Source organism: Vulpes vulpes, chromosome 1 (genome assembly GCF_048418805.1).
Source record: "Vulpes vulpes isolate BD-2025 chromosome 1, VulVul3, whole genome shotgun sequence".
Lineage (NCBI taxonomy): Eukaryota > Metazoa > Chordata > Mammalia > Carnivora > Canidae > Vulpes > Vulpes vulpes.
Window position 1 is genome coordinate 92,785,806 of NC_132780.1, and position 15,539 is coordinate 92,801,344.

At 33.0% G+C, this 15,539-nt stretch overlaps 1 protein-coding gene across 8 annotated transcripts in view; it reads left to right on the top strand.

The window, feature by feature from the left end:
* Positions 1-15,539, top strand: part of BCLAF1 (BCL2 associated transcription factor 1) — a 29,644-nt gene that overhangs the window by 8,623 nt on the left and 5,482 nt on the right. Inside the window, exons 3-12 of one of the 8 annotated variants that reach the window (XR_011994285.1) lie at positions 111-223; positions 920-1,831; positions 2,977-3,642; positions 3,794-3,963; positions 6,263-6,368; positions 7,389-7,473; positions 9,900-10,075; positions 10,209-10,371; positions 11,207-11,387; positions 12,473-12,619. Coding sequence is in view for 4 of the 8 variants with exons in the window: in XM_025997880.2 (XP_025853665.1) it covers positions 120-223; positions 920-1,831; positions 2,977-3,642; positions 3,794-3,963; positions 6,263-6,368; positions 7,389-7,473; positions 9,900-10,075; positions 11,207-11,387; positions 12,473-12,619 (2,547 nt within the window). In the remaining 4 variants the exon portion in view is untranslated. The remainder of the gene's footprint in view (positions 1-110; positions 224-919; positions 1,832-2,976; positions 3,643-3,793; positions 3,964-6,262; positions 6,369-7,388; positions 7,474-9,899; positions 10,076-10,208; positions 10,372-11,206; positions 11,388-12,472; positions 12,620-15,539) is intronic. The other 7 variants (XR_011994287.1, XR_011994286.1, XR_011994288.1 and 4 more) reach the window with 7 other exon arrangements.

Genomic DNA, 15,539 nt, shown 5'->3' on the forward strand with positions numbered 1-15,539 from the left:
AAAAAAAAAGAAACTTAAGTCTCGTAAAATGTAGTTTTACAACATATATATACAGATGTGAAACGTCTTTCATTGAATTGTAATTTTTTACTTTTGCTCTCATTAACTAGGAGAAAGAAATGGGTCGCTCCAATTCTAGATCACATTCTTCAAGATCAAAGTCTAGATCACAGTCTAGTTCTCGATCAAGATCAAGATCGCATTCTAGGAAGAAGAGATACAGGTGAATTACTGTGCTTTTAATCAGCTAATGATTGATTATAGAGTGCTTACTATATTTAGCTACAATCCTAAACTCAGTATATTTTGTCAGCCTTGTGAAGTGGATATATTCTTGCCTTCATTTTAGAGTTGGGGAAATTGAGAATTGTTCAAGTTGCAAGTTAGTAAATGTCAGAGCTTAAGTTTGAGTTCAGTTAATGTGACTTCAGATCTCAGATTCTTACCATACTGTGCTTTTGTATAGTGAATTTCTTTGAATTTATGTTGAGATAACTTGGATAGTGAGAATAATATGACTGTAAACTATCTTTGCATATTATTTCAGTTTCTCATTGTTTCTGATGCCTTTAGCCAGTAGTATTTCATTAATGAATATTCTTCTATGCCGTAAAATATTCTTTTACTCTGCTACTTTAAGTGCCTTTATAACTTTATTAATTTGTTAGTATGTCCTGTTGGATATTTTCCCGTTTTCTATGCCTTTGTTCCTAAGGCCTTTACTTTATTCTCTGAATATTTATCTCAGAAGTGAGACTTTTAAAACAGTAAACTTTACTTTTATATAAATGAGAGGTTTTGTTTTTCAAATGTACACTTTTGATTTTGACTGTTGACCTGTTAAATTCAACCAGGAGTATTTAGGAGGATAGAATGGAATAGTTTATTTTTCTTGTATTGATATTTATTTCATTTTTAGTTCTAGGTCTCGTTCCAGGACATATTCAAGATCTCGTAGTAGAGATCGTATTTATTCTAGAGATTATCGCCGAGATTACAGAAATAATAGAGGAATGAGACGACCTTATGGGTACAGAGGAAGGGGCAGAGGGTATTATCAAGGAGGAGGAGGTAGATATCATCGAGGTGGTTATAGACCTGTCTGGAATAGAAGACACTCTAGGAGTCCTAGACGAGGTCGTTCACGTTCCAGGAGTCCAAAAAGAAGATCCGTTTCTTCTCAAAGATCCCGAAGCAGATCTCGCCGGTCATATAGATCTTCTAGGTCTCCAAGATCATCCTCTTCTCGTTCTTCATCCCCATATAGCAAATCTCCTGTCTCTAAAAGACGAGGGTCTCAGGAAAAACAAACCAAAAAAGCTGAAGGGGAGCCCCAAGAAGAGAGTCCTTTGAAAAGTAAATCACAGGAGGAGCCGAAAGATACATTTGAACATGACCCGTCTGAATCTATTGATGAGTTTAACAAATCATCAGCCACATCTGGTGATATTTGGCCTGGCCTTTCAGCTTATGATAATAGTCCCAGATCACCTCATAGTCCTTCACCGATTGCTACACCACCTAGTCAGAGTTCATCTTGCTCTGATGCCCCCATGCTCAGTACAGTCCACTCTGCAAAAAACACCCCCTCTCAGCATTCACATTCCATTCAGCATAGTCCTGAAAGGTCTGGGTCTGGTTCTGTTGGAAATGGATCTAGTCGGTACAGTCCTTCTCAGAATAGTCCAATTCATCATATCCCTTCACGAAGAAGCCCTGCAAAGACAATCACACCACAGAATGCTCCAAGAGATGACGCTAGGGGACGTTCTTCATTTTATCCTGATGGTGGAGATCAGGAATCTGCAAAGACAGGAAAATTCTTAAAAAGGTAAGCACTAAAATATTTAGATAATAATATTAATACTCTTAATTTTGAATTCTCTTTCGATTTTTAAGACTTAACATTGCACTATGATGTGTATTAGCTGTTACTCAAGACTTTATAATTCTAAGTTGTTTATACTGTATCTGGTTAACTTTGCAAATTAAGTGTTTTAATAGAAGCTAATTTGTATTTTTCTTTTTAATTTTACTCTCAGCCAAGAATTATTGTAGACAAGAAATTGAGTAGCATAAAGCATAACTGATGGTAAACTTGTAAGAACTTGCAGAGATAAATTTTGTATTAGCACTGAAAGCTTGTTTCCTTCATCATTATAATGTATCCTACGTAAATAATGTAGTTATAGTGCATGTTCTTGTGTGGTATTATACATGCAGCTGCCAATTATTAAGAAATATGACTATAAAAAGATAATGGTGTTTCTTATTCTAGTAACATTTGAAACATACTTTGTTTAAATTCTGATTTCAAGCATTGCTAGAATTGCCAAAAAACTCAGTGAAAATTTGGTTCTAATGTAGTTTGACTCTGAGAAAATAGAACAGGTAGGCAAATATTTATGGGGTAGTGCTGTACAAACTACATTTAAATTTCTTGTTGAACTGATAAAGTATTCAATATTCCCAGAAACCATTTTCTGCAGCAGAGTATATATGAAATATTTTGTGATTCAGAGTATTAAATAATATTAATTTAAAGTCACTTGTGAACTATTTTTGGTAGATGAATATAATAGTCTGAAATTTTGAGTATAATTATAAGTAGAATTCTGATAGAGAAATATGTTGCTTATGGGTTTTCTTTAGCTTTAAAAATTAAACTGTTGCAGGTTATAGAAGTTCTGGATAATTGGATTTGTTAGTGCAGAATTGTGACCTAGGACTAGAAAAGGTTTTTGAGAAAGGGTTTAGTATGTAAATGTATTTAAAAATTCAGTACATAAGTGCTGTATGGATGCTTTTGATGTTTTTTAAAAGTGGAATCTGAAGAAAATACTTTTCAGTAGAGTTTTTTTTTTTTTTTTTTCCTCTATTACTGGCTCTACTGTATTGGGCAGCACATATAAGTATGCAAGTGATCCACAGTGAATGCAATCCAGAGTTACCATTCTCTTCTCTGCTTATTCACAGGTTCACAGATGAAGAGTCTAGAGTATTCCTGCTTGATAGGGGTAATACCAGGGATAAAGAGGCTCCAAAGGAGAAAGGATCAGAGAAAGGGAGGGCAGAGGGAGAATGGGAAGATCAGGAAGCACTAGATTACTTTAGTGATAAAGAGTCTGGAAAACAAAAGTTTAACGATTCAGAAGGGGATGACACAGAGGAGACAGAGGATTATAGACAGTTCAGAAAGTCAGTCCTTGCAGATCAGGGTAAAAATTTTGCTACTACATCTCACCGGAATACTGAGGAGGAAGGATCCAAGTACAAGTCCAAAGTTTCACTGAAAGGCAATAGAGAAAGTGACGGATTTAGAGAAGAAAAAAATTATAAACTTAAAGAGACTGGCTACGTAGTGGAAAGGCCTAGCACTGCAAAAGATAAGCACAAGGAAGACGACAAAAATTCTGAGAGAATAACAGTAAAGAAAGAAACTCAATCACCTGAGCAGGTAAAGTCTGAAAAGCTCAAAGACCTCTTTGATTACAGTCCCCCTCTACACAAGAATCTGGATGCACGAGAAAAGTCTACCTTCCGAGAGGAGAGCCCACTTAGGATCAAAATGATAGCCAGTGATTCGCATCGTCCGGAAGTTAAACTCAAAATGGCACCTGTTCCTCTTGATGATTCTAACAGGTAATTCCACACTGATGCCCAGGAAATAATCTGTGTGGTTTACTTAATATCCTAGTTAATTATCTTACTTTCTGAACATACTCCCATTTCATATTCAAACCAATGGTATATTTTGTTTGTTATGTGTGTGTTTGTTACCGATATGCTCCAGACCTGCTTCCTTGACTAAAGACAGGCTACTTGCTAGTACACTTGTCCATTCTGTCAAGAAGGAACAAGAATTCCGATCCATCTTTGACCACATTAAGTTGCCACAGGCCAGCAAAAGCACTTCAGAGTCTTTTATTCAACACATTGTGTCCTTGGTTCATCATGTAAAAGGTATGTTTACTATTGTGAATGAAATTTTTCTTGCAAATGAAAATGAATAGGTACTTTTAATAAGGTACTCTAGGGCTAGCAAGTACACATAGGGACCATTAGAAATTTGGAGAAATAGTTTCATGAAAGAGCCATCAGTCTTGCTGACATTAAGACCCATGGAGATACTTAATAAAAAGTGATTGAAATACCAGGTAGAGTTGAAACACACTCTAAAAATGTATATAATGAGAAAATTGATATTTACTTATTTAATGAGGAGTCTTTGAAATGTATCGTTGACCTGAAGGGCAGAATGCTTACAGATGTTTTCTCATTGCATGAATATGCCATATAATGCACTCTTGCATAAATTTATAATAAAGTGAGGCTGTATTATTACTGAGTACTATTAAGAACTTCTTTTCCATTTTTAAAGACACCTGAAACCAGCAGAAAAGCAGTATTGATTTTGTCTATATTTTTGTTACTTAATTTGTTGCAATACTTAGTTTTTTTAAATGATAAATTGGAGAAGAGTTTATTGGAATTCTATAAGGAAAAAAGTTCAAGAAATTTAATATGTTAGATGAGTAGTGATTATATGAATAGTTACTAATTAGGATAATAATGACAATTCGTTAGTCTTGAAGATAAGGGTGTTCATTTCAGCTAAAGTAATGATCCTCTGCTTTCACCAGTATGTAAATCAAAGTTACTAGTAATTGTCAAAGGTTTTAGGGTATGACTTTTTGGGCAATTAGGTTGTTTTGTTTTTGTTACTTTCTTTTTGTGTTTAAAAGGCAGCTTACTGTGAAGTAGGTTCTTACCCAGGAAGCTCTGTGGTTGTTGGTCTTAAATGCCATTTTTTAAAGTTTCTTTTTGTGTGAGAACAACTCATTGTAATAGCTGAAACCTGTCACTAGTCAATTCTTTTGTACAGTTGATGTTTCAAAACAGTGAATAGTTAATGCATTTCTTTTTGACTGTAATTATTTAAACATGGTAACAAGAGTTTTGTTATTTGGCTATAACTAGGTTTGTGAACCAGTTTATGACCATATTATTGTGGTACATAAAATACGAAACCTTAACATTTTTTTCTTTTTTTACCTTTTTTGACCTGTCTCCACATTTTACAATTTATTGCTGAATTTTGAGATCAAGTTTTGATAAAATTTTTTCTTTTCCTTTTTCATTTTCTTTTTCTTTTTTTTTTTTTTTTTTAAAGAACTGTAGTTATGTTTCATTATTGGTATTGTTGCAACCGATCTGAACAGCTCTTTCTTAATTTAGAGCTGAAAATGCCCAGTGATGTTTTCTTTTTCATTGTAACTAGGTCCTGGAATATGTTTTGAAATGGCAAAATCCATGTTTCAAAGTAAAATAGCTGTTGAAAGATACAGGCAAAGTTGAATCTTCTGTCTTCCTGGCAAAAATGGCATAAAAACTGAGTTGCTAGCTCAAATTCCTGGGTTTCATGGAATTATGATTGAGGCACTACCCTTGTAGTGGCCGTTTCAAGTTTTAATGATTGGTTATGAGACATGTGCTGGATATTGGGCGGTAAGTTGACACAGATGTATGTTGACCTGTTAAGCAGATAGCTTGCTTCGTAATGTAACATTTCATGACTTTATACGTCTTTCTATTTTACATTTACAGCATATCTTGAATGACTTAAAAACTAGTATTGATATTACTGATTTTAAAATTTAAAAGAAGGACAAGAGAATAATAGCAAATATGCTGTCAGGTTTGCCAAGATGCCAGATTTTTGGTGTAATTATTGTTAATTGAAAAATATTTTTTCAATTGAAATGGTAGTACTCCGTTTTTTCTTAAATCAGTTTTTTTTGTTGTCAACATAGTTCTTGATGAAATAATTGTATTAGTTTACTAAAACCAACTGTGTAGTTATTTCAGTATTTTTTGTTTTCTGCAAATGATTACTTGAAGTAATAACTTCATTGGTTCATATCGGTAAGGTATAAGGATGTACACACATTATTGTTCCTTTTTGTTGTTTGAGGAAGAAGTGCATTATTGAAAACTAGTTAGAGATTCTCCATCTGTTTATTGTTCTTGGATTATATGTAGTATCGACAGGGCCTTCTGAGGAATTTTGTATCTGTTACCTGTTGAGGTACAAGAAGTTAAAAGGGACAGAGTAGGAGGTCTTTGTAACACTTGATTCTCTTCTGCTAGGTTTCTTGAATATTTTTATTTTCCTTTCACGCCAAATGCCCTTCTGTCACAAATGAAAATTTCCTTTGAAGTAAAGATAACTAATTGGACAGTATTTCTCCTAAATCAACAGAGCAATACTTCAAATCAGCTGCAATGACCCTAAACGAGAGATTCACTTCGTATCAGAAAGCCACCGAAGAACATAGTACCAGGCAAAAGAGCCCTGAGATACACAGGTATGTGCACTATTGAATGGGCATAAAAACGTTTTGATAGGAAGACACTGTTTAAACAATATCATATTGGAACTATGCTATCATGATACAAAATGAGCTTTGGTTTTATTTCTGATTCATACCTTAAATAAGTGTATTCCAGCCTTGAAAAGTTTGTAATTTATAGTTTTTAAAATTTTCAGTTCATTTGGTCTAAACAGGTTCTTAGAATTTAAAATACTCCTTAATCACCCCCCAGTAAGGAATTCAGTAGATAACACATTTGTTTTTTGGGAGGAAGTTGGATGCCTTTAATTTAATTTACTTCCAGTAAGTTTGTAAAATAAAAATGTTTTATGACAGAACTGTTTTTTCATAATCAGAATATAAATGTTAAGTCAACAACAGTTATGTTGACATCCTGGTTCTGTAACTTCATTGTGATGAACAAATTAGTTATCTCTGAACATTAGTTTTTTTCTATCTACTAAAAAAGGACAACGGTGCCTCTTGCAGGGTGATGGTGACAATTAGTATTGGTTATAAAGTATCTCAGTACATAGTACACAGTAGGTAGGGTTTTGGTGGTGACTACTGAAGCTCTGAAAAGTTGCAAATGACACTAGCTTAAAAAGGCAAGGAAAGGCACAGCATAAAATTAAAGATCCACTGAATGTGTAAAAATACTGGATATACTTAGGAAGAAATAATGGTATATATGTGTTCATTGAAGATTTGGAAGTATAATTGTATGATGGTTGACAATAATACTGAATTTAATCAAAATGAGTTCTTTATGATTGTTTTAAAAGGCTAGACTTTATATATAAAGATACTTGAAGCATTTTAATTTTAGTGGATATAGTCTTTCTTAGTCTATTTGGAATTAGATTAATAATCTTATCAATGCTTAAGTATACTGGGGGAGAAATTACTAGAATTACTGTTTAGTAATTTTCCTTTATAAAAATGGACAGTTCTGAAGAATTTTTTGAACCCTAAATTAATGTGACTACAAATAGACTTTTTTTTTATGTTAAGGAGAATTGACATCTCTCCAAGTGCCCTGAGGAAGCATACTCGGTTAGCAGGGGAAGAGAGAGTTTTTAAAGAAGAAAATCAAAAGGTATGTTTTGAATGGGCTTTTTTTTAATGTTAAGTTCAACTTAGTTAGTGGTATTATATACTAAGTATAGTTTGTGTGGACAAAATGTTTGCAAAGGGCATCTATTTTTAACTTGTAAGTAAATGTATTTATGGTAGTACATACAGTGTTATTTCCTAAAAGAAATTAAACTGACACTACACTGTGTACCCAAGTAAAACCAAAAGTAATTTTTAAAAATGAAGAAATTAGTTCAAAGTAAAGGGTAAAGAATCAAGAAGTAGACAAAGGAAAACTATAAAAGCGAAGGTAGATTTATAGTTTTCTATGAAGTTTTGAGTTTCAATAGATGAGCCAGAATAGATACTCCTTGATTTATATGTGGCTAAATTGATATATCTAGGTTTTTCACAGCAAGAACAAGAAGTAATCCCCATGCTACTGGGCATTTTTGATCTGAACTAAGAGATAAGCATTCTAAGAACTGATTTATAAAAGAACATTTGGAATAAAAACTGTCACTATTAGAATTTTTGTGGGTTAGGGGAGGAATGCTTTTAATCATGAGAAGAACCTGTGAATATTGGGGGAGAGATCTGTAAGAATGGAATGCATTTATTAAGGGGACTGTGATATATTCTGATTTGAAATTTACATTTTCTAGGCAGACTAGCCCATATGGCATGCCACATGGGTCTAGTAGAAATGTGGGGACAAGTAGAAAGGGACCAACCGTCCATTGTAATAACAAGGTTAGGGGACTTGGAAATGCTGCTTGGTTCCAGTTTTGGGTATATCCAAGTTTTGGGTATAGCCAAGTATTACTTTGTAATATTTGGCAAGATAATTAGCCTCTTGAACATAGGTTTTCTAATCAGAAAAATGAGACTGTGTGTTTTGCAGAGCTGAATAGTTGAGCTATTATGAAAACATTGGCACTTTCATTACCAGAAGCTGTTATTGATGGAATAATTGTATTGTACAAATATTTTAATAGGGCATGCTATTAACTTACTAGGTATGAAATTTAGAGCTTAAAAGAAAATGGTCTCTTTGTATGGGGCATACTTGTCTTGGAAAAACAGATCCTAAGAAGCAAATACTAATCTTGACTTTTCCTTTCAATATCTTGGGTTCAGTGTTGGTTACTTTTGTTTTGCCAACAATTTAGTCTATCTTTGTGCTCTGAAAGAGTGAGTATCTTATTTCTTTCCTCATTACTCACCAGTTTTTCATGTGGAGAATAGGAAATAGTGATTACTTAAAGATGGACAGGAAGATATGACATTGCTTTTTATCTTTCATCTTCTGATCTGAATAATGTGTTACTATTTAACGTATTTCTAGTTTTGGAGTTTACAAAGTAGTTTTACTTAAATTATCGTGTTACTTGTGGGCTTGGTAATTCCTCGGTGAATAAGGAAGGTTTTTGTTCTTAATTAGACTTTGTTACCCAGGGAGCAAGTAGGTGAGTAGTTCTCATTTGGAGATACATTTATACTCTCAAGCTTTATTAATGCTTTTGAATATTATAGCTAGATTTCCCAGAGTAAGTACTACTTATTGTTGAATACTAGCAAGGATGTCCACATTGCTTAGCATCTTACTGATGTATAATTTTTCTTCATTCCTAGATGCCTCTTTCCATCTTCCTAAATTATATAGTATTTGAAAAAGCAATGGAACAAGAAGGAGGTGAATTGTGACCCAGTTAAACTAATGTCCGTTGCAATACCTGAATTGAGAAAGGGCAGTATATGGCCCGAGATACTGAGTACAGGATTGGGAATAATCTCTTTCTGGCTTTGTTTCTACCCTTATTCAACCTTACTTGGTTTTATTAATCATACTCCACTTTGCATGTTATGGAAATTACACAGTTCTTCTTTTTGAAGTGGTTTTTATTGGGTTGTTCAACTTATTGGGAAGACTTTTGATAATGAGGCTTGAATAATGAGAACCATTACTTTTAGAAACCCTTAACTTTATAGGTAGATGGCTGTATCACAACTACAGATAGAGTATAACCTCTATCACTGTTCAACTATTTAAAAAAAAAAAAAGAAAACCCTTTGAAAAGGATGAGTAAATGACAATGAGGATCAGCTGAGTGGAAAAATAATTATGTCCTTCTTACTATACAAAGTTTATTATGGATTTCTTTGAACAAAAATCCTTTGACATTTTCAAGATAATTAGCTTTTCATAACTTCCCTAGTCCCATTGCACTGTGTATACAAATGTTAAAACAACCAAGCATATTTTTTAACAACTAAAACTAAGTTTGGAAGTAGTATGTTATGGTCCACTCTTTTCTGATACTAAAATGCCAGTTTAGACACTGGCATAGAATTTGGCTATATATATATATATATATTTTTTTTTTTTTTTTTTTTTTTTTTCTTATCTGTCTCCTGAATTCTGTATTTTACGTTTGTCTCTTACAGGGAGATAAAAAATTAAGGTGTGATTCTGCTGATCTTCGGCATGACATTGATCGTCGGAGAAAAGAAAGAAGTAAAGAACGGGGGGATTCCAAGGGCTCCAGGGAATCCAGTGGATCAAGAAAGCAGGAAAAAACTCCAAAAGATTACAAGGAATACAAATCTTACAAAGATGACAGGTAATTGTTAAAACTGTGTGAGTTAGGTTTTAGCTTCTAATTAGCCTTTAATAATTGTCAGCTTAATTGCTTTCAATTTTGACTGTGTAATCGAATGTTTAAATTTAAACAATTAAAATTATTTGTTTTACAGCAAAAATGTATTTGTCTTTTACACGGCTTATGGTGGATGAGGACAAAAACTTTGGAATAGCAAGCTAACACTGAAAAAAAAAATGACAAATTAATGTGTCCTATTATCCAGGCTACATCAGGAGGTTGGACTTCAATGCAGTGCATTTCTAGAAACAGTTTGTGTAAGAACTTTGGTTCGTTATGCTTGATTCCGCACTTTTTCAACTCATAACACCCAGAGTACAAGAATTTTAAACTGATATCTAGTGGTTTAACATGGGAAGATGGGGGGGAGGAAGGACTAGTTTTTATGAAATAGCAATGTGTATTAATCTTTCAAAGTAATGTTTCCATGGATACTGTTAGCAGTGGTAAGAGTTATCTCAGGTATGACCTTTTCGGGTGTTGCATTAGAACCATGTTAAAATTGATCATCATAGAGTCAAATAAATAGTAGGAATACTCAGTATCATAGATAATCGTTTTCTTGGTATTCATTAGGTAAATGGTGGATTTTACTCGTGTTTTTTTTTTTAACTTATGACTGGTATTTGTATGTCACATTGCTTTTTATTTCTATAATGGAGTTATGGCCCAAATTGTACGAACTCTTCTCACCCAGGGTGTACAAACTGCAGTCATTTTGAAACTTGGCCTTAAGAACATTCTTACTTTTTCCTACTCTTCTTTTCTTTCCTAAAATAACTACATCAAAAAAGTTAAAAATATTGAAGAACTGAACCTTATTCTTGAAGTTTCCAGACTGCTAGTTTTTAACTAGCAGGCCATAGCATGTTTTTCATTAGTCATGTAAAAAAAAATAACTGAAGGAGAATGGAAACAGACTGTGTCAAATTTTAACACCCAATTGTTTTAGTTATATGATAATTTTAATAGGGGATAGTTTTTTTTTTTTTTTTTTGACTTGAAAATATCCCTTTTATTGTAAGATTCAACAGGGTCTTTATCTTTTTTAAAATAGCACATATTTTTTTGTTTTCTTTGTTTATTTTGCAGTAAACATAAAAGTAGAGAGCAAGATCATTCTCGATCTTCATCCTCTTCAGCATCACCTTCTTCTCCCAGTTCTCGAGAAGAAAAGGAGAGTAAGAAGGAAAGAGAAGAAGAATTTAAAACTCACCATGAACTGAAAGAATACTCAGGCTTTGGAGGAGTTAGCCGACCGCGAGGAACCTTTGTAAGTAATAGAAATACCTTGATTATTGGTAGGACTTTAGAGCACTGTGCATAAGGAAAGTTAAAAATACATGATTTAGACCCTGTTGTGAGTCATTACTCCTACAGTCAGAATTAGTCTTGGAAAGTGAAATGGTATTTATCTTCATTAAGAAATGCATTTAGGAGTTGGGAGGAGGGGCTGGAGCTGGGATGATGCTTTCTTTATATACAGAGTAAAAATAAGTGTTTTTGTCTAATTAAAAAAAACACATATATATAAATTAGATACTTTCTAAATTTCGGAAACAGTAACTGTACCTAGTATATAAAGACCCAAGAGTCAAGTAAAGTTAGTGATTGAAATCCAGTTCTTTAATCACTTAGTTTTTGAAAAAATACCTAAAAACGTTAAAAAGAAGAAACATTCTAATCTCTGTATTATAACGATTTGTACCTTGCCTGTTTTGCTTTCCAGTAATTGTTTATATGTGTATAATCATAGAAATCATACAACTTTTTTTTTATTTTACATAGCACACATATTATCCCCATATTTGCATAAATTTTTGTAATTATTAATTTAATGACTTCACAGTAGTGCATCTTCTTGACTCTTCAATTTCTATATTCAGATTCCAACCGTAAGCGAGTATTCAATTATTAGGGTTTTATTAATTAGATTATTTGGGAAAGAGAAGAGGTTTGCTTAAATGGTAATAGGTGTAGTTGAACACTTGGGACTCCTTTGATAATTCAAAGAATTAGACAACTCTTTTGGCTAGTAAAAGGGGAAAAGAACCAACTTCATTATTTAAAAATACTAGTCCATGCCATGAAATGCAGTCAGTATATTAATATTTAGATTGACTGCATTTCTTCTTAACCTATTTAACTTTCAGTAGGCAGATTTTTATTTTATTTTATTTTATTTTTTTTGCCTGTAATATAAAATAGCCACCCTTTCCATCCTCAGTGGCTATGAAGTTAGAGATTTAGGAAGGAAATTAGGGAATATGTTTTTTGTTACTGCAGTAAAATTAGAGTTTGCATGTAACTAAATACCTTTTGATTGCATTACTAAACAACTTTGTTAATGTTAATCAGTTTCGAATTAGAGGCAGAGGAAGAGCCAGAGGAGTTTTTGCTGGGACAAATACTGGTCCAAACAACTCAAATACTACTTTTCAAAAGAGACCGAAGGAAGAGGAATGGGATCCAGAATATACCCCAAAGAGCAAGAAGTACTTCTTGGTGGGTGTTAGAAATCTGTGTTTATTTGGTTTGCATTAATTTTCAAAGCATACTGGGTGAATACATTTGAGTACAGGTATCCACTACTATGAGAAGTTTTCACCATAATGCAGGAAACCTTTTAAAATTCATTACCCAGATGATTTGAAGTTTTGAAAATGTGGGTCCCTTTGGTCCTGTTTATACTTCATTGATAGCACCTATAGGCTGATCAGGTAAACTAAAAATGTACCTGATTTGATAGCCATATTCAGAGTAGAACATTAACGTATGTTTCATATCTGTCTATAAGACAACAGTTATAGAAACTTTTCATTAACTTCCATCATCACAGCTGTCTGTTTAAATGAAGGACAAAGAAAATTCTTTCACAGTAACACAATTAAGGATCTCAGGAAGGCTGATTATGATTACTTCCATTGGAATAAAAGATGAAAAATCACATGGAAAAGTTGCTAGCAACACTAATTTGGTGCTTCTTTATGATATAATTCCCTTTGAAGTAGTTTTCTAACAAATGGAAGGTAGAGGAGATGGGTCCTGAAAGAGTTTATAGCGTAATTAATGGTGGAAATTTTCTGTAGTTTGGTATGGGAGAAAAGGGTTCAGCATTATAGACACTTAGGAAAATACCAAAGCTATTACCAGAAGTATTTATTCTTACAGCTTTTCAGAGAAGTCATGTTTCAGAGACTGGTTCTGAGGACTAGTTGTTTTGCAGAAGCAAGAAGGAAGATAATACTAGATTTACAGAATTTTCTTTTATTTTCCTTTTTTATGAATATACTTGAATACATCTGAATTTCTAAAACCTATCTGATTAGAAAGAGCTATATGCTGAAGTAGATCTTTATTGTTTGAAGAATGGGCAATCAAAAATTAATTTCTGTATGACAGTCTTGGGTACTTTAACGACCAAAGTCTGAAAAAGATTTTAAAGTGTATTATGCATAATGTTTATGCAATATATGCTCCTATAAGGGGAAATTTATGCTTGTTTGAATTGCTTGAGTTGGCTGTGTGGACCGTGAAAGGCATTTTATTCAGTCATAGGAAATTTAAAAGTTCTGCTTTTTGATCTAAGAATTTATGTATTTACAGACTGCTGTTTTGTTTATGTTAGGTACTATGAATGCAAAAAACAAGTATTTTAGTTCTTGGCTGGAGCAAATTTAGAAATAAATTCTAAATACATGTGGTGGATTTCCTTCCAAGCAGGAAATGGAGGGTTGTTTCAAAGGAGAGACTGATAAGGAGACCCTATATAGAGGAACTAGGCTTGAATCTTGAGCGTAAAAGAAAGGCCAGGTGTACTACAGATTGCAGGAGTAAAACATCTGAGAACTCTGTGGCTACATGGTTGGTGTAAGTTTGGTAAAATTAAGAAAAAAGTAGGAGCCAGGTTGTAGAAGCGTATAATATTTTAGTAAATTTGGATCTTAACCAGAGTTTAGAAAAACCAAGGTTGTATAGATCTGAGAGTTTTTGAATATCAGAACTAAGGGGTTAGATACTAAAAAAGTTAACATTTATGAGGACTTACTCAAGGACTCTCTAGTTGGGTGTTGGTAGTGAGATGAAGGGATCTAAGATAGGGGATACAGGGGTAAGAATCCAATTTGAGGAGAAAATTAAGTGTTCTGTTCTTCAAGTGCTTAGGAGAAATTAAGTGCAGATAATGCAATGTATTGTTGCTAAGGCAGATCTATAGAGAAAAAAATTTAGGAGCCCTCATCTTCAAGAACACAATTAAAAGCCTTGATAAAATCACCTAGTCAGAGAAAAAGGCCCTTCTGTCAAAGGTGGGGTGAGGAGTTAGTGATAATAAAAATGCACACTATTCATTTAAAAAAGAATGCCAGAGAAGTAGACTTAAGTTTTAAAAGTCAGAAAGTTAAGAGGGAAATGAAAGGTGAATTAGATAGATGGTAATTATTTAGTATTTTGAATGTTTTCAAATACTAAATTAAGGTCAGACCTACATTTTTTTTTTTTTTAATGGCATTTTTTCAGAATCTGGTGGTGTAACTTTTATCTTACATTGGAACGTTTCAGTTTGGCATTTAGGTGGTAGTTTTACTGATTAAGAAGAAGAAAGTTACTTTAAGAATTTAGCAACTTAATAAATAGTAACCTCTTTATATGTTGCTATTCTGGGCTAGATCTTAAAAACCTTCATTTCTATATAAAACATGCATTTGTCAGAGACTTCATTAGAAGTAAAATTAAAATATTAATCATTTTTTCTTATCAGTTCCCACAGTTAATTATTTTGGTTCTTAATTAATAAACCGCTTAAATGACAGCTCTGAGTTCTACATGGATATTTAAAATTTAAAAGATTTTACTTTTTTTTTTTTTTTAGATTTTACTTTTTTTAAAATACCTTTGCAAGGTATTTTATAGATAGCTACTGTTGAGAATATAAATATAAATAAAAACATTCATGCAAAAAAAATATTCAGGAGAAATGAGGTTGAAAACCTGTAGATGCTCCCTTAGGTTCTTTCAGAATAATTGGCATGGAACTTCTAATAACATTTATTGAGCATATGTACTCTGCTAGGTGTCTAAGTGTTTTACAAATATAAGCTTAATTCATGAGTATAAAAAATCATTTTGAGATGAGTCCTTTATTCCACTTTTACAGAAGAAAAACACTGGATTACAGAGATTGAGCAGCTTGACCAAAGTTATATGGCTAGTAGAACAGGACTTTGAATTTGAACCCATGCCTTGGTCTCCAGACTCAGAGTTCTGAAAGCACTCTATCATTCCTTCTCCATTATTGGATAATAGTAACATTTGTTCTTTTCTCAAATTTCTCATCTTTCAACTTGGATATATGCAAAGATTTGGTAATGTTTTTAATAATAAGTACTCCAGGAAAGATAGTCTATCTTAGAACCTGAAATTCTGT